The 23,341-nt window shown below is 45.2% G+C and overlaps 1 protein-coding gene across 3 annotated transcripts in view; it reads left to right on the top strand.

The window, feature by feature from the left end:
* The window catches only part of ERN1 (endoplasmic reticulum to nucleus signaling 1), an 81,567-nt gene that overhangs the window by 12,429 nt on the left and 45,797 nt on the right, over nt 1-23,341 (top strand). For 2 of the 3 annotated variants that reach the window (XM_053212692.1, XM_027048016.2), the window contains exons 1-2: nt 14,311-14,799; nt 14,923-15,043. In XM_053212692.1, the coding sequence (XP_053068667.1) occupies nt 14,752-14,799; nt 14,923-15,043 (169 nt within the window). In that variant the 5' untranslated portion in view covers nt 14,311-14,751. Of the gene's footprint in view, nt 1-14,310; nt 14,800-14,922; nt 15,044-23,341 lie in introns of those variants that run through there. The other variant, XM_027048017.2, reaches the window with a different exon arrangement.

Raw genomic sequence — 23,341 nt, 5'->3', positions numbered from 1 at the left:
ATGTTTGTTTGTTTTTTTACAAACAAAATTAAGTCTTTTTTTTTCCATTGTAGAAGTATCTATAAGCTCTCCTGATAAATTCAGATACTGCAAGAAAGATGTAAAGCCAGCTTGGGGAATCTCTGACCTCAAAGGCACCACCTTTCTTTGAACAAATCCAGTGACCTCATCCTTTAGTTGTGTTAGGGCTCATTTTCCACTTGCTGTGTTCTGTTTTTTGCAGAGCAGAAAACGGTTTCCTTTATGCGTAGAGATTAAGAACAAGTTTATCTGTAGTTCTGGCACTCAGCTGACTGGGAACCAAACCACAGTTGCTTCGAAAAGCAATCCTAAATCATCTTGATCTGACGGTTCAGTACTTGGAAATCTTTAGGGCTTTTGGTGCCTGGGTAAAGTTCAATCACTTATCTGATTTGTGGTTTGGAGAAGACCGAGATCTCCCTTTCAGTTTAGGAGGTGGTTGCTTTTAGCATCTAGAGCAAGAATGTGTGCTTGGGAGTCACCCACTTCCTCCCATATAACATTAGTTGATTTCTACGGTATTTCTTTTCCCCACCCTGAAGCTTAAGTGAATCAGATTATTACTAATTTCCAATGTTGAAATGTTTCGAGATAAGTGGAGACAGCGGGATGTTGAAAGACATCAAGACTTTTAAACTCTCTCAAATTCTTTCATGGGTTTTGGGCGTGTTTTGATTGGTTGGAGCTAGAAGAATCTTCAGTAAAGCCTGAGGATGGACGAGGGCCTGGTAAAGCATGGACTTGTCCCATTTCTGAGACAAATGGCAGCTTCAACCCGGTCTTCTTACTTTGTAGAATTGGAAACTGATGCCCGGAGCCCAAACCACAACACTTGCCCCCGTGCCCCATCTCATTTCCTTTCAGCTTTCCTCACCCAAAAGCGAATGTTGAGCATGTCAAGTTTTTTTAACTTGGAGTTTTGAGAGGATGATGAGTGGGCTTTGGAGTTACAGGAACGCAGGCTTAGGCTGCAGAGTGCGAAGGCCTGAGCAGGGAAGCGTGGGCTCGGAATCTGAGGGAGCTGCTCTGGGCAGGGCCTGAGGGCACTGCCAGGTGCTGCCAGGAGATACGGTTGTGGGGTTCCCGTCTTTTCCCTTGTAAGGTACTGCTTCTCCGACGGATGGTACACTCCTGGGAGGCAGAAGCTTCGCAGGCCTTGGAGCTCCAGTGCCTTATGCGTGACAGGACCCCTCTTTCTATGTATCTGGAGGACAAAAGAGCCCAGCCTGGGGGTGGGGTTGGAATGGGTGAACTAGCAAGTAAAATGGACATAGAAGAGTCAGCTGACAGGAAGAGTTGTGAAGCCGGGAGTGCCTGGAAGAGATTGATACATACTTCATATCCTTGCCAGCCTTCTTGAGAAATGTGTGACTGTGATCCGGCGACTTCCCTCATTTTATGATAGAACCCCCTGGAATCTGCCTGCAGGAGCAAAAATGGCCCTGGCACTGATTGAGGGGTCTGGGGGGGGATGGAGCCCCCCGGAAGATGCAAAAGAGAGCAGGGGGCCTGTCTTACTCCTGGGGCTTCAGAGGGAGCTTCTAATCCCATGTGCGGTGGCTGCAGAGAGGTCCCTCCGATGAGGGGTCTCAGCAAGCAAGAGACATTGTACCGGGGTTTGTTCTGTAGCCGTATTTCGTCACAACAGTCTTAGTTATTAAACCCGCCCATGCGGTTTGGGTGCGCTGTGCTCATACTCAGCTGTCAACGCAGCTAAGAAACATTAGTCTAACATCAGTATAAGTCAGAACACCAGAGGAGACTCGCCTGGGGTGTGAGCACAGACTGTGTGGCATATCAAATACTGCACCTTAGCGGGGAGGGTTTTCTCCTTCCAGATTTGCTTCACACCAATCAGAATAGCACACCTTCCTCTTCTTTCCATCAGCTGCAAGGGTGACAGACGAGCACGTGAAGAAGGTTCTGATTTTGTGGCCCACTCGGCATGAGTGCACGCTCGGGCTCCTGTCTGCTTCCCCAGCCCCACCTCGGCCCGTTCCCTGCTCTGCCCTCTCCAGCTGCACAGGCCCACAGGTCTTCACACACAGTAACTTACCTTTAGTCTCAGGGCCTTTGCACAGGCTGTCCCTTCTGCCCAGGCAATTCTTCCCTTCCTGGCAATTCTTCCCTTCCTTCCCCGCCGTTCCTATAGATCTTGATTCAGATATCACTCCTTCAGGACATCCTTCGACACTGCGATCTTGTGCACCCCCATCACAAGACCAAAGCAGCTTCTCCTGTCAGGCTCTCGTGGTTCCCTGTATGCCCTTTTCATAGCACTTGCTGTAATTTGTCATTCTGTTTGTGTGATTATTTGACTAATGCAGTCCCTGATTAGACCATAAACTCCACAAGGGCGGGAATAGATCTGTTATGATTAGATCCTGTTGCCTTAGGTAGTTCTTGGTTAATCATACTAATAACAGCCGACACACACATGGTGCTCACTGTATATGAGGCACTCTTCTAAGAACTTCACATACATTGACTCATCTAAATCTCCCAACAGCCCTTTGAAGTAGGTATGATTACCGTGCCCATTTTACGGGCGAGAAAACCAAGGCACAGAGAGCTAAGTGACTGCCGGGATGGTCTGGCTCCAGAGTCTGCCCTTCTAGCTGCCACAGTGTCCTGCCAGGCACTGCATTAAAGCTTAACAAATGGAAGTTGAATTATTAAGCATCATCAGAAAATAGGAGGTACTACGTGAGTGAGTTTCCACATAATTCAGATACAGCCCCAGAACTTGAAACGTGCTGTTTGGTGAAAATCTTTTCACCAGTTGTAGTCTTCCTGCTTAAACACCACAAACCGAACATATTTTAGCCTTTTCTTAATGATTCCAGATTGTCAGTACAGCTACTGTATGCTTGCTGTCTGCCCAGGAGGATACGTAGCGAGCAGTTGAGCTTGTGAGACAGGGTAGATATTCAGGTTGTGAGTTTGTTTAACTTTCTGATGGCATCTTTGGCCACCACCAATTTCTTAAATAAAACGATCTTCCCTAATATTTACATAACTCTTGTCTTTGACATTCTTAACATTTATTTTGCTTTCTTGGCATTTAAAGAGATGTCGCTGTCCCTCAGTTTTCAAAAGAAAAAACATTTGAAAGCTTAGCCACCTTGCTCCACAATGCAGATCCCCACATAAGCCACTTTTGTGACTCAGAGAAATCGGCAGTAAGATTGGATGACCTCCAGACGAGGCAGCAGGTTGATCAACGTGGTGACTTTTTAGGAAGAGAGGTCCCTGGGAATGTGGAGCCTGTTGGCAACAGAGTGAGGCCCCCCCCTCCCATCCCTGCCCTGGACGGTCATTTTTCCTTTTTTAGGAGGGAGTTCTGTTCTCCTTAGTGTCTGGAAGGGCTTCTTCCTCGACCCCAAAGGCTTTGTAGCTGCTTGCTGGTAATGCTGTGCTGTGTCTGTTCTCTGCCCACCGCTCAGTAAGCTGGAGGAAGCAGCCTTGTTTCATCGGGACCAGTCCTCTGGCTTCACTCTTGTTTCTCAGCCCTTGGTTTTCACACAACTCTGTGGACTTGGTTGTGCCAACACAATCTTCTGAGCAGTCTCTTTTGCGTTTCTGGCTCTGTCCAAATGTGTGATAATGGCATCGGGATGTTTACATTTGCCTCTCAGAGGAGCCTAGAACACAGGAAGCCCTGCTGAAATGATGGAAATCTGGTGGCTTATGGGTTTTTTCACATGAAAAAGTCAATATTCAGATCTGTGTTTCCTTCCCTTTTTTGTGAGCATCTTATTCTTGCCAGGTGTAGCAGTCCTGGCTTAACTACGTGAGGCTCATCAGTGTGTGTTTGGTTATTAAAATGGTTCTTGCTGTTCAAGGGAGTTGTCCTGTGCTAATCAGTAATGTGTGTTTCCTTGACACTGGCATGAAAAGAATGATTCGCTTCATCAAAGGAGTTGGCAGCGGTCACTATATCATCATCATCAAAGAGCTTTTTTCTTTTTTTTTTTTTAAGCCAGTGGGACTGGGCTGGGTAAATGTGTATTGCAGGAATTTTTTATGGCGGCCAACCTTTTTCTGGTGTTATTCCCACCCTCTTAGATCTACAGTGGGATCTCAGGAATTTATATCCAGAAAGTTTTTTAAAGACCCCACCCTGTATAATTTTCAGTGCCTTTTGGTATATTGGGTGTCTATGTAGAATCCACAAATTATATTTTGGTCTCCTCTAAAAGCTCCTGCCCCCTTATCAGAACAGGGTGCTTGCAGATCTTCATCTGCCCCAGCAAAATTCAAAGGGGAGCTCCATGCCTGAAGTAATTTAAGCTTATGGTTCTTGGAGAACCGTGATTTAAAGTAGTGAAATTATAGTGTGGTGTAGTGGGCAAAGGGCCAGACGGAGAGGCGGATGCCTTGGTTCTAGTCCCGTGTCTATGGTTAACTGTCTCTGGTGCCTTGGGCAAGTCACTTTACCCCTCCGGGCTTTGACTTCCTCTCTCTTTTTCATCTCTAAGATGGCCTATCCTGGAAGCTGTAAACGGTCCCTGCTGTTTGATCTGTGTTGTGCGGAGCCATATGGGTTTCAGTGACTGTCCAGCTAATTGGAGAGAAGAACGGGGTGTGGTGCACGGGCCAGTACGGAAGTAGATAATCCTCAAATGTGCTGGGAACAGTGGGGATTCTGTCTAGGGGAAGTCAGGCTGGCCAGGTATCTATCTCAACTAGAGGTGCATTTCATAGTGTTTAACTTCTATTATAAAACTTGGCAACATCTGGCAAGCTTGGGTGGCAATTATGTCATAAATACAGCTTTTTGCAGATAATTTTTATTTAACTAGAGCATTTATTTATCCACTTTCTACTTGACCCCATTCATTCCCCTCCCGGCAAAAGAAATCTCTAACCAGTATAAAGAGTAAACAATTGACAGTTTCAAATTAGTTGCAGTTGTTCCATAGAAACAATTGACAGTTTCAAATTAGTTGCAGTTGTTCAGACTGAAAAATTTGGTATCTCATTGAGTCCTTTTTTTTTTCCCCCGTTGAAATTTTCGTAGGAGGACTTCCTCTTAATATGTTTAACTGCAGATGAGTATGCATAGTCAAGTAGATCAAATCCGGCTTTTTTTTTTTTTTTTTTTGAGGCTGGTAGTCCCCGACTGCATTTACAGTTTAAGTCAGACCTTTATTAGTTTAGTTTGTTTACGATGCAGCTCCATTAAGGTAAGTGAGCCTCCCAGGTTTCTCAAATTTTACAAGATGACAACTGCGCTGTTTCTCTTTAGTGAAGGCAACGAAGTAATAGTGGCAATACCTGCGTCTAAATCTCAGCCTCTAAATGATTGTGAAACCTTGGGTTTTAGTTTTCATGTCCATAAATGCCTCAGGACCTTAGGGATTTGATACCACCTGAAACAATAAGGGCTTGTTTCCTTGGCCACAGTGTGCTAAAGGGTTTCACGTAGAACCTTTCATGCCCAATTGTATTTCCTCCTCCCATGGTGTCAATATAAGTTGATGGCAGAGGGACCATGAAGACAAACAGAACTGCCAGCTGCTTGAACTTAGACACTTAGCCTGGGGCCCCAAAACCAGTTTGGGGGAAATAGAATCACCTGTTGTGAAATTAACATATCTTCACACTCAGGAATAAAGTGGATTTAGGAGGAACCTTTTATCAGAACCATTAGAGGAGCAGCCTAAACTGAAGAATTGTAACTGTCTTGGGTGGTGGTTAATTACACCACACACAAGAATTGCCACAAATGCAATTTTAACTCTCTCAGTTGCTTAGTTTGGAAACCACACATGGCTGTTCAGTTAGACCTTGCCCTTTTTAGCATCCCAACCAGACACTTGACTCCCATCCAAAGCAAATGTCATGGTTACCTTTATTGACTTTAATATCAGGAAACATAACAGCCAATAGTCTGTTAGAAGGAACTATGTGGTTGATGGATTATTACTGACCTACCTGCAGGTGAACAAAGTATAATAGAGTTTGGAATGAGTTTGTAGTAGACTGAGATCATGAAAGCAGACACAATTAAACAAGAAAGTCTCTTAGTACAATACACTAATGTTTTCGTTCTGTTCTTAATCTTTATCCCAAGTCAGCAGACAGGAGACTAAACACAGTGAGTTTTGTGTTATCACCTTGTACAGATGGCCATATAGAACTCTCCGCGTTTGTGAACAGGTACTTTACTGTTGGATCAGACATGTAAATGAGATGGGGGTTGAAGAGGAGAGTTGGATTAGAATAAAAATCTTTATTGTATCTCTCTAATCAGGCTTTTCCATAAGATACCATAAGATACCCGGTAGGCCTTTGGGAGCTGCTGGCTTAGCCCGCCTTCCTGATCAGTGAGGCTTAAACTCATGTTTTTGTTTGTTTGTTCTTGTTTTGTTTTTGTTTTTTTCTCATCAAGAGATCTTTAATGGGTGTGTGCAGGCATTTACTGGGCACTGATTTGTGTCCTATGCTGCTTTGGTGAATTCTTGATGATTTTTTTGGCCATCATTTTTGTACAATGGGATCAAATGATATTAGAACACCAGTACTCCATTGAGTACTTTGTAAAGCAACCAGAATTGCAAATAGCCAGGCTTTGTTGAAGTTTATGGTCTGAGGTAGATAATATTGCTATAAATAGAATTATAGACACAAGATGTCCTTTTCTTCAGTATTGTGCCTATCTGGGGACTATGTTACAGAATGCTATTTTAAGGTACTTCTTGCTGAATTGGCCTATTAACTGCGCAGGTTGACGTGTGTGTATGTGTGTGTGTGTGTGTGTGTGTGTGTGTGTGCGCGCGCACGTGCACACATGTGTAAAGCCCTGTAGGGCTGGTATCCTATTACGGCATGCCAGAAGTGGCTTATTGATCTCTCTTAAACTCAGCTCATCCATCCTGTAGCTTTCTGCTAACTATGAACAGGAGAATAATCCAGTCTGCCTGCCATTACCCCTCACCTTTACCTTCTTGTCCATCAGACACCACCTCCTCTACCACATCCACACGTGCACACACACTGTCTTCCCTCCTGTGGCATTGTACATCCCCCACAGAGAATGCCCTTCTCCCCTCTGGGCATCATTGCTAAGGTTAATAGTTAGAAGCTCTCATTCTTAAATTTTTTTTTTAACGTTTATTTATTTTTGAGACAGAGAGAGACAGAGCATGAACGGGGGAGGGTCAGAGAGAGGGAGACACAGAATCTGAAACAGGCTCCGGGCTCCGAGCTGTCAGCACAGAGCCCGACGCGGGGCTCGAACTCACGGACCGTGAGATCATGACCTGAGCCGAAGTCGGCCGCTTAACCGACTGAGCCACCCAGGCGCCCCAGAAGCTCTCATTCTTTAGCATATTCTAATCCATTCAAAATCTATTATTCTGCATTTGATGACACGCAGCTTTAACTGGTCTCAAGATTGCATGTGTCCGGGGTGCCTGGGTGGCTCAGTAGGTTGAGCATCTGACTCTTCATTTTGGCTCAGGTCGTGATCCCAGGGTTTTGGAATTGAGCCCTGCCTCGCTCTATGCTGAGCTTGGAGCCTGCTTGGGATTCTGTCTCTCTCCCCCCCCCTCCCCGTCTCCCACTCTCCCCCTTTTCCTCTCCCCCTCTTCCCCTCTCTCCCTCTGTCCCACTCTCTCTCCCTCTCTCCCTCTGTCCCACTCCCCCTCTCCCCTGCTCGCACACTCTCTCTCTAAAATAATTTAAAAAACTTTTTTTTAAAGATTGCATGTGTCCTTAAGTAGTAAAACAAAAGAACGTGGAAATCTTTCTTATGTAATCCTTCCCTCACTTGGGGACTTTGTTTTATGCCTTACCTGTAAAACCATAATGTGTACATATTAACTAACCAAAATGAACTTGTAAGTCACTTTACCTTCACTTTACCTCTGTGGCCAGCCATCCAATGGGTTTGAGCCCTGGCAAGGAGCCGCTGCACTGCATAAGGCAGACTGGTTGTTGATGGCAGGTTGTAGTTTTCCAGGAATTTAGGTGCTCACTATGCTGTGTAATAATATTTTATTGGAAACATGCCAGTATCCTTGCTAGAGTTATACAAGCATTGTACTTTTAGTTCGGAGGAATGGTTTTCTTAGCATTAAATTTTTTTTTAATGTTTATTATTTTTGAGAGAGACAGAGTATGAGTGGGGGAGGGGAAGAGAGAGAGGGAGACACAGAATCGGAAGCAGGCTCCAGGCTCTGAGCTGTCGGCACACAGCCCGATCCGGGGCTCGAACTCACAGACCGCGAGATCATGACCTGAGCCATAGTCAGACGCTCGACCGACTGAGCCACCCCGGCGCCCCTGGTTTACGTAGCTTTAAATAAATAAAACTAAAGTTTGGATTATGCAATATAACGGTAGTCCAATGAACATAGAGGAAAAATTAGTAAAAACAAAACAAACCAATAGCCTTTGAATATATCCTGGAAATTGGTGTGGTACTCCTAAAAGAAAAAAGAATCATTATGTTATTAGCCACATTATTGTATTTGAATATTATTATGAATACTGTGGTCTGTTGGAGTGGAGGTGGGAAGTAGAGAAGGGTCACAAAAGATTTTAACTATTTTTACTGTTTCTGCTTATCAGACTAAGCCAGTGCTACAGTGTTGCCATATAAATTTAACTTTTGGAGATGTGCAGTTGGGTTTGACTTGATTGATTTGCACGCCACTGAGAAGTGTATGGCTTTCTCGTTCACGGTGGTGGGTCTTCTGGATGTGTGCGTGCACCTTTTTTGTGGGGGTGGGACGCCCCAGTGTTATAAATAGAACCAGCACTACAACGCTTATCAAGTGTAGATCACTTTGGAGAGCTGGGTGTGAGACATGTGTGCATGGCACCACTTCCTCCCCCTGACTTCAAGATGAAAAGTCTGTGCTATTTTTATTAACTTATTTATGACCCTTGTTATTAGGTAGTCAGTTAATGTGTGTGCGGACTATTTCTTGAAATGTGTGTCTGAAGCTTACACATTGTATTTCTTGGGAAGATGCAGCATTTCTGGAAACCCTGATGAAAAGCCTTGGGTTTTCCTCTGTTCTCAATCTTGGAGGAGCTTACAATATGCTTGCCTGCTGTTCTTCCTGGGGCTGGGGGCAGAGGGTGAGTAGGAAAGAGCAGCCACCTCCGTGATAGACATAGCAGCTGAAACCAAGCCTTGGGCTCTCCAGGTACTTGTGAGCTGCCTCCTTGCCTGACTAGTCCTAAGTACTAGTTCCAAAACAGGTGGGTTTTTAAGAGAGGCAGTTTCATTTGTTTCGTGCAGCTTAAACACATACCTATCTCGTGTGTCCATATTCTCTTTACTGAAGACATTCTCTAAACAAAGTTACTTAACTCATTTAACAGTTTGTTTAAAGTAGGCTCCACGCCCAATGTGGGGCTCGAACTCACCACCCTGAGGTCAAGCGTTGCATCCTCTGCTGACCGAGTCTACCTACTGAGCCAGCCAGACCTCCCTAGAACTCATTTTATTTTTTTAAGTTTTTAAATATTTATTTTTGAGAGAGAGAGAGCACGAGCCAGGGAGGGGCAGAGAGAGGGAGACACAGAATCCGAAGCAGACTCCAGGCTCTCAGCTGTCAGCACAGGGCCCGAGGCGGGCCCACGAGATCATGACCTGAGCCAAAGCCAGACGCTTAACTAACTGAGCCACCCAGGCGCCCCCCAAAACTCATTTTAGAAAAGATTTTTTTTCTTACCTGAAATACCAGGTGCTGAGTTAATTAATGCAAGAGCAACTAACAATTAGCTGACTTTAGAATATTAGGGTGAAATTGTTGGTGGCTCACCTCTTAATCATCTCTGTATAAGCTGTCGGTAGTTGCTTCCGGGTCTTTGTAGTAAAGCTAAAGTGAGTGTTGCATTTTATGAAATGGTGTGGGTGCTGCACTTTGCTTTACCATCGGAACAGTGAACACAAGGACACAGTCCCTGTCCTGCGTTTCTTTTCATGGGAGGGAGATTCTTGCTGAAGTCCAGACTGAGCAGGGCTTCGGTGAGGGCTGTTTTACCACTGAACGAACCTACATGAAATAAGTTGGTTTTAGTAGCAACGTTTGTCCTGCATCATCTGCCCTGAATTACCAGGCTTCCTTCATAGTCCTCAGGCTGGGTGTTTCTGGGATTGCTACCTCAGGGTCACCTCCTGGGAGAGAGCGTGTGTGGCCAGACTTCCATGAGGACCAGCTGGCTAATGGGTGTTTAGTTTTAGGTTAGAGTAGGTTACCTGCCACTAGCATTTTCACCCTCCATAGTGTTACTGGGATTACTTGCTAGAAGTCATCATCCAAGCCAGGAGTACATATCCCACTAGTTGCAAAAATGAGTCAGATTCTAGGGAGTCAACTCGAAGCAGATCTGCAGAATCAGGGTTTTTTTTTTTCCAGTTTCAGGCTGTCCAGGAACGAGTGTGTATAACACACACCTATGGCCATTTCATCCATCAGAGAAGAGAGCCCTAATGGCTGAAATGGCTGGGTGAGGTAATGTGCAAGTTCATTACTGTGAAGCAGCATTTTTAGATGTTCAGGTACAAATGGTTCTCAGCTGTGCTCAGTATCCCAAAAGGCATCTAGAAGCTTATTTAATTCACGTTAGTGATAGCAACTGTATCTGAGGGCAGGCAGCTTTCAGAAATGCCGGGGGAAAGGCGAGAAATTTTGTCATATTAATTTGCCATGTGAAAGAATTACACCATTCAGAGTGTCTCCCCAGACATTCTAATTGGGATTTGTCAAGAGCCTTTAAAGAGGAGAGAAGCTTGTGACAGGGTTTGTGACGTCCGTATGGACACTGTGATTAACTGTTGGCACTCTCAGTTGCTAAATTCAACTTCTAGCCAAACCTGGTATTTTTAAGATTTTCATAAGACTGTGTTAGTTATGTGATTAGTGTTTTATTTCGATTCACCAACCAACCATAGACAATTGCTCTTCCTGTGGTTTCCAGGATGATCAGACGAGGCAGGTGGCTTTTGTTTCCACACTAGTAATGAAGCAGCACTGATATATTTTAGTAAATATTGACCCTTTTTAATACTAATACCGTGATAAGCTATATTTGGGGGCATTTAGTTCATTATCATTGTACTGTAGGCTTTAATAGCAATGACAAAACTCATCTATTCCTGGATGCACACTGTCTTACTGAGGGACCTCTTTGTTTCTAAACTTTTATTTCTGTTTGTTGGATATTAATGATCAAAGGTGGTTGAGTTGCCTAATATCCTGAGGGTCTTGCTGAAGCTCCTCTAACTTTGAGCTTCTGTCCCACCTGCTAACTTGTCCATCTTCTTTCCGTTTTATAAAAAATTCATCGCAGATTACATGATCATATCATAGAAAATTTAGAAAATACAGGAGAAAAAAACCTGTTGCCATAGTTTTGTAATATTTCTTTCATCTTTTTTCTGTGTGTGTGTGTGTATATATATGTGTGTGTGTATATATATGTATATATACACACACATAGAAATACAAAATAAACATGAATATATGTAATATAAACATGAATATATATAATATAATAAACATGCATATATATGTATGCATATATATGTATACATATGTGTGTGTGTATGTATATATATATATATATATATATATATATATATATATATGTATGTATTCATGTTTATTTTGAGGGAGAGACAGAGAGCATGGGGGAAGGACAGAGAGAGAGAGAGACAGAATCCCAAGCAGGCTCTGCGATGTCAGTATAGAGCCCAATGTGGGGCTCAATCTCACGAATTGTGAGATCCTGACCTGAGCTGAAGTCGAGTCAGATGTTTAACCAACTGAGCTACCCAGGTGCCCTTCTCTCCATATAAGTTTTTAATGGTGCATGTGTGTGTGTGTGTGTGTGTGTGTGTGTGTGTGTGTTTTAGGACTGTTTTGGATTGCGAGTGACAGAAATCTAGTTCCAACAAATATAAGCAAAGAGGAGGAGTTTCTTGTAAGGGATGGTGTGTGTCTGAGCCCAATGACAGGAAGTTGGCCTGAGGAACAGTAGAAGCCAGGGCACTCTGTCCGTCTTTCAGCTGTGTTTCTTCTCAGGCTTCTTTCTCTGTTTCAATCTTTGTCTCTCTCACATCCAGCAAACATCCACAGAAATCTCTCGAGTTTTAATTTCTTACCAGTTGAGCGACCAGAGAGTTCACAATTTTTGTGTGATCCCAAGACCTGTTGTACAAAACGACAGGTGGAGGGGCCTCGGCAGGCCTTTCCACCTACCGTTCCCCGGGTATGCAGGCACTCTTCCCTTTTCATTCATTCCAGCTCTAGACTGCCCCCAGCTGATGAGATCTCACAGTCCCACGTCCTGCTGCAAACCCATCACCTTCTCAGTGGGCGATAGCCTTAAGTGTCCTTTAGCGACAGCCCTTAGCAGTCTTGTCCCAGGGCCACTGTTCTGCAGGCCCATGTGCTCCGGGCAATGTCCGTTTCTCCAGTTCAGGTGTGAACAGGTTCAGATGAGTCTCAACAGCGGTCTATAATCTGCAGGCTAAAATAATCTTATCCCTAAAACACTTGGTATGCACGACCTCTGGATTCCCAGCTAGGGCAGGCACCATCTTGAGGCTTCTGTTTTCCTAGCCAGGTCGTACCCAGACTAATTTCCTAGTTCCCAAGATAGAGTTAAAAGTCTTCCTCCGATTTGGGGCTTTACACTGAGAATAGACTCCACAGGCAGTGATAAAGCTTGCTCTTGTTTCTTCCATTCCAGGTGAGTGGGCCCCAGGGGCTCTGGGCAAGGTAAAGGGTGGAACTTCTTCACCTCTAGGCCGGAACCAGACAAGAGCGGAGATGAGTCAGGCTCTGGCAGCTGCTCCGCCCCCTCTGCCAGTGGGTCTCCACAGGAATGCAGGGACTGGGATGTCTGTCCTGCCATCTCAGGCTGCTTTGGAAAGAGCCATCGGGCTTTCCTTATTAAGGTATTAGCTGGGTGCCATCCTGGTTCTTATCGAGAGTGGGCAGGTATTATTTTAGGGTTAGGCTGCCTTGCACACATAAAGCCCCAGTCTTTCCTGTTTAGTGCTACAAGCCAGCCATACTCCTATATTTAAAAATTTTTGTGCCAAAATTCAAACTCTCACAGTATAAGCAAGTTGCATTGGCCCAGTTTTAATTTAAGACCCACAGGAACCAGGTAGCTTATGGGACAGTATGGTGACAAAGAGAAAGTCTTATTACAGGGTTGGCATTGCTGGGGGCGCCTGGGTGGTTCCATTGGTTGAGTGTCCCACTCTTGATTTCAGCTCAGGTCATGATCTTACAGTTTGTGGGATCGAGCCCTGCATCAGGCTCTGCTTGGGATTCTTTCTCTCCCTTGCTCTCTGCCCCTCGTCCACTTGCACAAATGCTCTCTCTCAAGATAAACAAACATTTAAAAAAACAAGCTGGAATTGAACACCTCAAAAGGGTGTTGTCTCAGGAAACCTTACCAGCTATCACCTGCACATGGATGTATTGCCTGTGCGCATGCATGAGCCCCCCCCCCCCCCACAGCTGTTCCCATGGCAACTGCAGATGAGGGTACAGTTCTTAGCAAAACTGGAGGATAGGCAGACAAAGGAAATTTGTCCAGTATAATTATCACCACAGTGTACATTAAAATTTGGATTCTGTATTTTTTTACATGAAAATGTATAGAAGCATTTTTCTATGTTGCTGTAACTTTTCCCAAGTGCTATTTTAATGATTACATAATATTCCATTGGGTGTTTATAGTTTATTTCAGTCATTTAGATATTATTGGAAATCCAGATCTTTCTAGTTTCTGTGTTTGTAAATGGGAAATGGGATATGATAAGCATCATTGTGCACACACCTTTTTCTGTTTCTGGAACTATTTCTTTAGGATACAGAATGGGAATTATAGGATCAAAAATCTGAGCATTTTTATACTTTCCAGAAAGATTGCACTGACTTATAATTTTCATTGGCACCAACAATGGATGAGAAAGTGAATTTCACCACCTTTGGCTGCTTTCTGTAAAGAGTGTGTGTGTGTGTGTGTGTGTGTGTGTGTGTGTGTGTGTGTGTGTGTGTGTGTTTTAACACATTAAGCATAAAAAATTTTATGTAAATTACATTTTGACTATAAGTGAAGAACAATTTGTGTTATATTTTTCATATATTTTCTTTTATAACCTGTCTCTTTTGAAATCTTGGTGTTTTATTGTTCTATGAACTTTTCTTTTTCTTTTTTTTTTTTTAACTTATTTTGAGAGAGTGCATAAGCCAAGGAGGGAGAGGGAGAGAGAGAGAATCCAAAGCAGGCTCTGCTGACAGGATGATACGGGGCTCGAACTCAAAAACCATGAGATCATGCAGACACTTGACTGATTGAACCAGTAGGCGCCCCATTGTATGAACTTTTTACGTAATGAGAGCTGTTTTTCCTATTTTGCTTTAAACACTTTTCCCTAGCTCTTTGCCTTTCTAAAATTCCGTAAGTGCACGTGGGCAAGTGTGGGTGTGCTGGCGTTCTTCTTTACCAGTGAGTCTTGCAGGATGACCAAGTTTTAGAAGGTGCAGTATAACCAAGAGAAGGAAGTCCGTTAGAAAGCTGAGCATACTTTCTTCCTCTGTTTCAGTGGAGCTGCCCGTGGATTATTTCAGAATCCCTGTCATTGTTGTGTCAGGTGATAAGCCTGTCTGTCTGCGGGAAGGATTGCTGCTTAGGGAGAATACAGCAACTGGGATCTAGTCCTGACTCAACTGTTGTCTAGACATGCGCCTTGGATGCGGGCTCTCTAACCTCAGCGTCTTCATCTTTGAGGTGGCAGATTTTAGAAGGATAACTTTTGAAGTGGGGTGGGGTGGCAGTGGGGTGGGGGGGTCTGTCTGTGGTTGTACATGCCCAAGATGAAGATTACTATTGAACATGAACATCTCATTGCAGATTTTTGGAAGTCCCAGCACAGTGACACTTCCCGAAACCTTGTTGTTTGTGTCAACCCTGGATGGAAGCTTGCATGCTGTCAGTAAGAGGACGGGCTCAATCAAATGGACTTTAAAAGAAGGTAATTTGGATATGGTCCTTGATTGACCTGGGCATTTGCTCAGCTACTTCCCAGGAAACATATTCCAGAAAAACAGTTATACATTTTAATAAAATTAAAAAGGATAATGGAGGCAAGGAGAAGAGAGGGAATTATACTCAGAGGGTATGTTTACAGCTTGAATTGTGATTATTCACAAAGTGCATCAGTTGAAGGGGAAGCTTTATCTTTTTTTTTTTTTTTTCTTCTGTCCAGATTTCATGTTTAAATGGCTCTAGGCTTTTCTATTAATAGTTCTGGCTGGTAGGTCTTTTACAAAGACATGCTGCATTAAATTTTTTTTTAAGTTCTAGCTAATGATTAGAATCTTGTAATCATAATTATAAGAACTATCTTCTGTAACCTCAAATTACTCGTTTGTTTTTACAGAGGCTGAACTACTTGAGGGCTGTAAAGTTTGACATTCATCCAAGTTAGCCGCTTTATTGGGTCTTTACGTTGAGGGAAGTGAAACACTGAACTTGTTTCTCATTTAATCTACTCTGCCTCCGTTTTATGATCTTGTCTTGCTGGTGATAGCACGGTAGAGTCCTACAGCTGGGAAATTGTATTTGATTTCCAAAGCAATCGTCCTGGATAAAGCTATGCAAAGCCAAGGATTTGGGGCTTTCAGAGTCCAGTAATAATTCTGATTTGGCCCTAGATTAGGGTCTGACCAGCAAACTCTCTTTCGTCACTCATTATTTACATGAGCACAGCAAGTGTGTTTCCTTCGCTAATAAAATGTTCTCAGAACAGTGTTTTGAATGGAAAAATATTGGCATATATCGTAAGGTGACACATCATTTTATCAAGCCAACAGCAAACCTGGTTACGGTCCATAGATGGCGGCAGCTGGGGCATCACAGACCACCCTGCCTCACCTGTCTGAGTGGGTCCCTGCTCGGATCAGCAAGAACCTCAGGCAGCCGGAAGGACCAGCTTTCTCAGGAGTGAATGGCCACAAAAAGACTATAGGCTTTCAGCATTGTATTACAGCCTCCCGGAATGTTATCTGTACCGTCTCTCCTTCATGTTTAAGCCTTCTAATGTTTCTAAAACAAAAGTAGAGTCCTTTAAATTTCACAGCGTCTGATTTTGTCCAAAGATGAAATCAATAAATCCTCAACAAAAGGTTTGAGAGAAACACTTTTTACCATTGAATGTTAGGGCTGGGCCACGGTTTTCTAAGGGCCTCTGGAAGGTGGTAGGAACTGCTCTGAGCTTGGCCAGCTGAGAGCAGGAAAGATTTCTGAAGCTGTGGTGAGCTGAGCCTTGTGAATTTCTGTCGGGAGTGAGGCCTGCAAAGGAGGCAGCAGGTCTAGGTCCTGTTTGGGAGGAGCTTAGGGAGTAGAGGTGGAGGGAGAGAAGCAGAGGGCATGTTGAGTCCTATGGTAGCATCCTGGCTTTTGTACCGCGACGAACAGGAAGCTGGGACCATTAATATGACTGAGAGTGAGTGACTCAACGCTAATCCTGCAGTGCAGTGTGGGAGTGTGGGCCAGTGACAGAGAGGCCAGAGCTGTGGGGCAGACCTGGAAAGGGGAGCAGGGGGATGGGGGAAGAGGTGGGAAGGATGAGAGGCGGGACAGAAATACAAATCAGTGGAATCCAGGAACAGATTAGGGAGGCAGAGCAGGGAGGTGTTAAGAGACACTTAAAGGGAGAATTTGAGAAATCTCAGTAAGGTCTGATAATTTCAAGTGATATTCATTATGTTCTAAGTCTCACTGTTTTTCTGAGAATAGACTGGCTTTTTATTTATTTTATTATTTTTTTTAACATTTATTTATTTTTGAGACAGAGAGAGACAGAGCATGAATGGGGGAGGGTCAGAGAGAGAGGGAGACACAGAATCTGAAACAGGCTCCAGGCTTTGAGTTGTCAGCACAGAGACCGACATGGGGCTCGAACTCAGGGACTGCGAGATCATGACCTGAGCTGAAGTCACATGCTTAACCGACTGAGCCACCCAGGCGCCCCTAGATTGGCTTTTTAAAGTTAAATTCAGCCCTGGATACCAGTCACTATATATATTTCTACAATAGATGTAAACACTGTGTATATTACAGTATATCTATGTATTTCTACACAAAGGTTAAGGGTGATAATGCATAGAGACCCTGAGTTTTTGACTTAGTTTTGATCTTGCAATTATAACTAAAGATTTCAAAATTGATATTTCTAAACCATTAATCTGTAAATCGCCTATAATGGTATCCAGATACTGTTCCAGGCCCTGTGGGTACAGCAAATGAAAGAAACAGACAAAATCCTCTCCCCCCTAGAGCTTTCATTCTGGCAGGAAACAAGGAAATAAATTACGTAGTGGTGATAAAAGCTATGACTTTATTGAAGAAAAATAAAGCAGGGGAGTGGAATAGAGAGGGCCAGGGGTGGAGGTGGGGGTGGGGGCTGCAACTTTCAACAGTGAAGGCCCCACAGAGAAGGCGCCATTTGAGCAAGAACTCAAGGAGGCAGGGGAGCCTTTAGGCAGAAGGCATAGTAGGGGCGAGGGGGGGAGAGTCCTCCGTGGTGGAGGACTTGGAGTATGGGAGTGGCTGCAGGGGGGGCAGGGAGTAAAGGAGAGGAAGAGGAGTAGGAGATGAGAGCGCCAGTCCTGTGGGGATGCCATGCTCTCTCCATACAATATTTATTACGGAAATGCCCCCCTACTGTCCTGGAGTGAAATGTATAGACAGTAACCCCCCCCTACACACACACATACACAGACACACAATTTCAGAAAGAAATACATGTATTATGCAGCTGGTAATCTAACAATGGACTAATAGAAAAGTAATTCTTACTCACCTACATGTAATTTAACATGTAAATACCCCCCTACACGGTGACACTCCGCCGTGAGTGAATGTGGTGCCTGCCAATGCAGACTGATAAAAACACCAGGACATTTAGCGGTGCCCGCATCTCCAAGATGGTGAGCAATTCTTGGTAACGCTCCACATGTCAGAAGTGCGACCTTGCCTGCTTTCTACAGTAGTTAAAGTCTGGAAAGATTACTGTATAAAATTATGCAAAAAGTACTTTTGTGCTTTTACATAAGTGAGGTTGTAGGCTCCAGGGAGTTATCAAAGGTTTTTGGCCTGTGGGAGTGTCTGACAGTGTACAGATTTGACATGATCTTTGGCTGTGCAGTGCCCGCCCCCGCCCCCCCACACCTCCCACCAGTCTCTGTGACCGCCAAGAAATGCCCCTCACAGATTTCCTGAGTGCTGCCTGGCAAGCCGTGCCCTCCCCATAGAGGTATAGCCTCCCCATAGAGGTATAGCCTCCCCATAGAGGTGTAGGGCCTGGTGGCTGGTGTGAGGCTGTTGGCCTTTTTGAAGCCACCACCGGAGACATCTGATCAGGGGAGTGACTTGCCCTGGTATTGCAGACTGATGTTTGTGTCCTTCCAGAATTCACGTTGAAGCCCTCCCCCACAATGTGGTGGTATTTGGAGGTGGAGCCTGTGGGATTTAGTTGAGATGAGGTCATGAGGGAGGGACCCCCATGATGGGATCAGTGGCCCTTTTGGGAAGAGGAAAAGCCCAGAGCCTTTGCTCTCTCCCACCATATGACAACACAGTGAGAAGGCTGCCGTCAGCAAGCCAGAAACAGGGCTCTCACCAGAACCCAGCCCTGCAGACAGCCTGATCTTGGGCTTGTAGCCTCCAGAACAGTGAGAGGTAAATGTCTGTTGTTTATGCCACGTAGACTGTGGGATTTTGTTAAGGCAGCCTGGGCTGGCTAAGATACCTGGCCTCCACTTTACAGGGTTAGCAGGTGCCATGTTGAGACTGAACTGATGAGGCCAGGAGGAAGCTGGAGACCAGGCAGAGGCTGCCGCACCAGTCCAGGCAAGGGAGGCTGTGGGCTTGGGCCTGAGAGGCAGTGGGGGATCAGAGGCAAATGGAAGAAACTTGCACATGCAAACAGACCCCTTTAACTCATCAAGCTGGGGCTATGCACAGTATCTACCTGTTACTCCATTTCATGGTTTCCTGACTGTTTACTTGTTTCAGGGGCCAACAGACTGGGAGAGTTTTGTTTTCTTTTTTCTTTCCACAGAGTGGTTTTGGCAGGTGCTTTTGTTCCTCACCCAAACATGTGTTGCCGTTCCCAGAAATGAAGATTTCTTACACCACAGCAGCGAACTGCACCTAGTACAGAAAACGAGTTTTATTTGCTTTCAGAAACTAACGAGTTCTGACACCACGCGAGGTGCAATCTTTCTAGGCTGTGATTTTGTGACTGTAGCAACAACACTGTCTGGCTTTGTCTGAAATTTCACCAGTGGAGATAGTTGAGTGTGTGTTTCTTTTCTGCACTTTCAGCCCAGATGCAAACAGAAAACACTGCTGCCCTGTTTGGCGTTAGATTGGTTTTCTAAAGCTTGCTTTGGCTTGGTGGGGTTGAAAGGACTTTCTTTTGGTATTGCCTGGGCTGGTTTAAGGCTTCTTGCATTCACTTTGAGATACCATTTGACTAAAATTAACGAGCTAACTAGGATTATTTGGAAGAATAATAAAGAATAAACTAGATAGAATAGAATACAAGAATAAAGTTACGTGAAATTTGAAGAAAATCTTCCCACCTGAGTTTACCTTTCTTAACGTGTGCCTCTTCCCGTAGTTCCTCCTGGTGCCGACAGCCACGGCCCCCCCCAGTCTGGAGAGTACGGTGATGCTCTGCTACTTGGTCACTGAGTTCTGTCATGTAGACTGAAGTAGTGTCTCTTAAATGTGGCTCCTTTTTTTTTTTTTTTCAGTTTTTATTTATTTGTTTTGAGAGAGAGTGGGGGATGGGCAGAGAGAAGGGCGAAAGCGAGAATTCCAAACAGGCGCTGCACCGTCAGCACAGAGCCCGACGCGGGGCTCGAACTCCTGAACTGTGAGATCATGACATGAGCCTAAACCAGGAGCTGGACGCTCAACTGACTGAGCTACCCAGTCCTTCTAGCCAGTATCTCAGCCAGACTCATTTCCTAGATCAAGAGGACAGCTTCCTGGCTGCCTGCCATCTCTGTTGTCCTTCACCCATCACACTGCTCTCAGACCTGCCCTCTAATGAGACCACGGACCAGGCTGCACCTCTGCTGAGATAGCCTTGGTGCCGTCTAAGGCAGTGCCCTAAGTGTGGTCTGCCCACCTGTGTTACCTGTCCACGAGAAGTACAAAAGGGATCCTAAGAGTCATCCATGCTGGGTTAGAATTTTCAGTAACTGGTCCCTCGCCACAGAGAAGGCCCCAGTCCACAGAGTGAAGTCTAAGCCCCTTCGCATGCATGCGAGGTCCTTCACCATCTGGCCCTCACCCCATCTCTAGGCCTCAGCAACATGGGGCCTTCGCTCATGTTCCCTCCCCACCAGCAGCCTGCAGCGTTGGTCAGGCTCCTTATAGATCTGTTAAGATCCCCTTCACCAGTCACCTTCTTGACCCCTCAAGCAGGGTGAGCTCCTTTCCTCATCTGGATTCAGGGCACTTTGTGCTTGTGTTGTGAAACTTTGTTTACATTTGTCTTCCCACTGAATTCTAATTTCTTTATTATTTTCTATTGAAAAAAAAATTTTTAACGTTTATTTTTTTTTGAGAGACAGAACACAAGCAGGGTAGGGGCAGAGAGAGAGAGAGGGAGACACAGAATCTGTAGCAGGCTCCAGGCTGTGATCTGTCAGCACAGAGCATGATGTGGGGCTTGAACTCACAGAGATCATGACCTGAGCTGAAGTCAGACGCTTAACCAACTGAGCCACCCAGGTGCCCCTGAATTCTAATTTCTTGAGGTTGGGCTCCCTAGACAGCCAGGGATGCTCAGTAAATGTCTCAGGCACCTGATGCTGACTCGGGTCCCAGAACCCTCTGACTAGATGTCTTTGGGGAACCCTGAGAAACAGATGAGCCTGGACTCTGCCCCCTTGGGATGCATTATCTGTCACCTGGACCACTGTCACGGCAGGTTCCAGTTCCAGTTTCTGATCTGGAGTTTCGTATGGCTCTTTGTGACTTTTTGCTGTTGGTTTTTCTCTCCTGTCCCTCCGGCAGCGAGCACGTTCCTCTGAAAGAGAGATCTGCCTTCAGAGGTGTGATGGAAACATGAGCAGGGAAGTGTGAGAAGGGGCAGTATTTCGTTCATAGTTCTAATCTATCTTCTCTTACTGAATTTTCTAGGCTTAAGATATGCATTACTCCCTTTCTACCTCATTGCTTAAGCACAAGAAAAGTATTTATTTGCTTTCCATTGTTGGGGAGGACTGAAAATTAAGTTGTGAGAGAGGATATGAGAGGGGCCTGTTTTGAGTATCTTGAAAATGTGTTTTCTTTGTCGTGTTTTCCTTTTTATCATGGAAGATTCTAAACATATGCAAACTTAGAGACAATGAGAGGTGCAAACCCTCGTGTCCTCCTCATTTAGCTTCTGTGAGAACCAGCTCGTGCTCAGTCTCCTCTGTACCCCCTCTGGCGTCCTCCCTCAAGCTTGGGCTTTACCTCAGAGTGACACATCTCTTGTTGTGAGGAGGTCTCTCAAACAGCTGTCACTATGCTTGGTGGCATAGATTTCCACTCCAGTGGGTATTCTTTGCACTCTTACTAGGTCTGTGTCGAGATCCAGCTGTGAATGTTGAAGCACGTGAATAAAATCCTTTTTTGGCTGTAACTTCGTTACCTGTCCTTTCATCTTGGCCTGACCGTGCAAGGTTTGATGGCACTGTGGTTACTCACGAACGGATTCTGTGAAGCTCTGACGTCTTGAGAGACGTTTGGGCTCAGGCCATAGCATTGAATTGTCTTGCCCTCCCCTCTTTAATTCTTTCACTGGTGATGATAGTGTGTGTGTTTAGGTCTGAGCGACTCCTGTCAGGGTGAAGGTGAGGAAGAACATGGTAGAATCTGACTGCCTCTGGAGTGGGAGCTTTTTCAGGTTACTTTGGCACGTCCCCATGATGGTCTCTGTTGAGCGTGACATCTGGTGACTCGCAGAGAAGACTTGTTACGTCCTGTCCCAGTTCAGGTGAGACCTGGAATTCGAGGGTTAGCTTTTGGTGAGATGTCCGCTTTAAAATGCTCTCCTTATCAAAGCTGAACTTTGAGAAACGTTGGCGACTTGCTACCTTACACGTTGGACCTCGCAACTTCAACGGGAACTTGAGGTTCAGATTGCAGAAGCACCTTTCCTTTGGGGGAGGAAGTGAGCTGCCGCTGGGGAGAAGCATTCCCTAACAGATTCACTTGAGTGCGTGGAACATATTTGGGGAAGCTTACCTTTTGAGTTCAGGGAGGGTAGACGGCCTTGTTTTACGAATGATTTCTGTAAGAAAAGAGTATTAGAACCGTAAGCATTTTCTTAAGGAGATGCCAGTGGTTCGTTGCATTCAGACCAGCCAGTCTAGCTTCACTGTCTTCTAGGATTAAAATCCTCATGTCCTCCTGAGGTCCTTTTTGTCCCCTGCGTTCTTTTCATCAGAACTAAGTTCTCTTGATACGTTCCCCCTCCTCCTACCGCCCTTCCTCCCCCTCCCCAGCACCGGTGCAGGCCGCTGTCACCTCCCTCACTGTGCTTTTTGACTCCTTCCCTGTCTTGTTCACTTTGTGCCCTGATGCCTGCCCATCTGACCTGCCTTCGGAGGACTCCGATCCCGTCTCTCTTTTGCTCGGAAGCCTCCAGTCAGCCCCTGGTTAGCACCCACCGTGTCAGTGTTGTCACAGCATTCTCTTCTATGGCCTCGCTGCCTCCTGTCCAGCCTTACTGTCACTGCTTCTCAGAAGGAACACTTCGCATTCGCCAAGGCTGTGTCCTCGTTGCCACAGATGGGGTGATGCTTCTTCACTCATGCTGTCAGGTCCTCCCACCCTCTGAGCCAGCCTTCGTTACGAAGTCTTTCTTCCCCGAGTACACAAGCCCTCAGTGACTTCCCTCACCTGGGAAATCCTGTGGTGTGTACCACATGCTTTGGCAGTTCATCAGATACCGTTCGTGCACATCGGCTGTATCGACTCCTTTCTTTATCCCACACAGCGTGGAGCAGAGAATCAAGCTGATAGCAGACGCTCTATCTTTGCTTTTGAGATGTGTGTGGTAAATCTCCACAGATAATTACTAAGAGTGGGGTTGTCATACTCTTCCTCAGAGAGAAAGGGAGAGAGGGAAGGGCAAGGCTCTTGAGTATTTGGTATATGAGGAGGCTTCGTTCCTGGGTTTCGTTGGTCCATAAATACCTTTCAGAAGGGCCAGCCCAGAAGTGTTCAAATCATTGCTAGAGGTGTACTTAGAAGGGGC

The sequence above is a fragment of the Acinonyx jubatus genome, chromosome E1 (assembly GCF_027475565.1).
Source record: "Acinonyx jubatus isolate Ajub_Pintada_27869175 chromosome E1, VMU_Ajub_asm_v1.0, whole genome shotgun sequence".
NCBI lineage: Eukaryota > Metazoa > Chordata > Mammalia > Carnivora > Felidae > Acinonyx > Acinonyx jubatus.
This window is presented reverse-complemented; position numbering and strand designations above follow the sequence as displayed.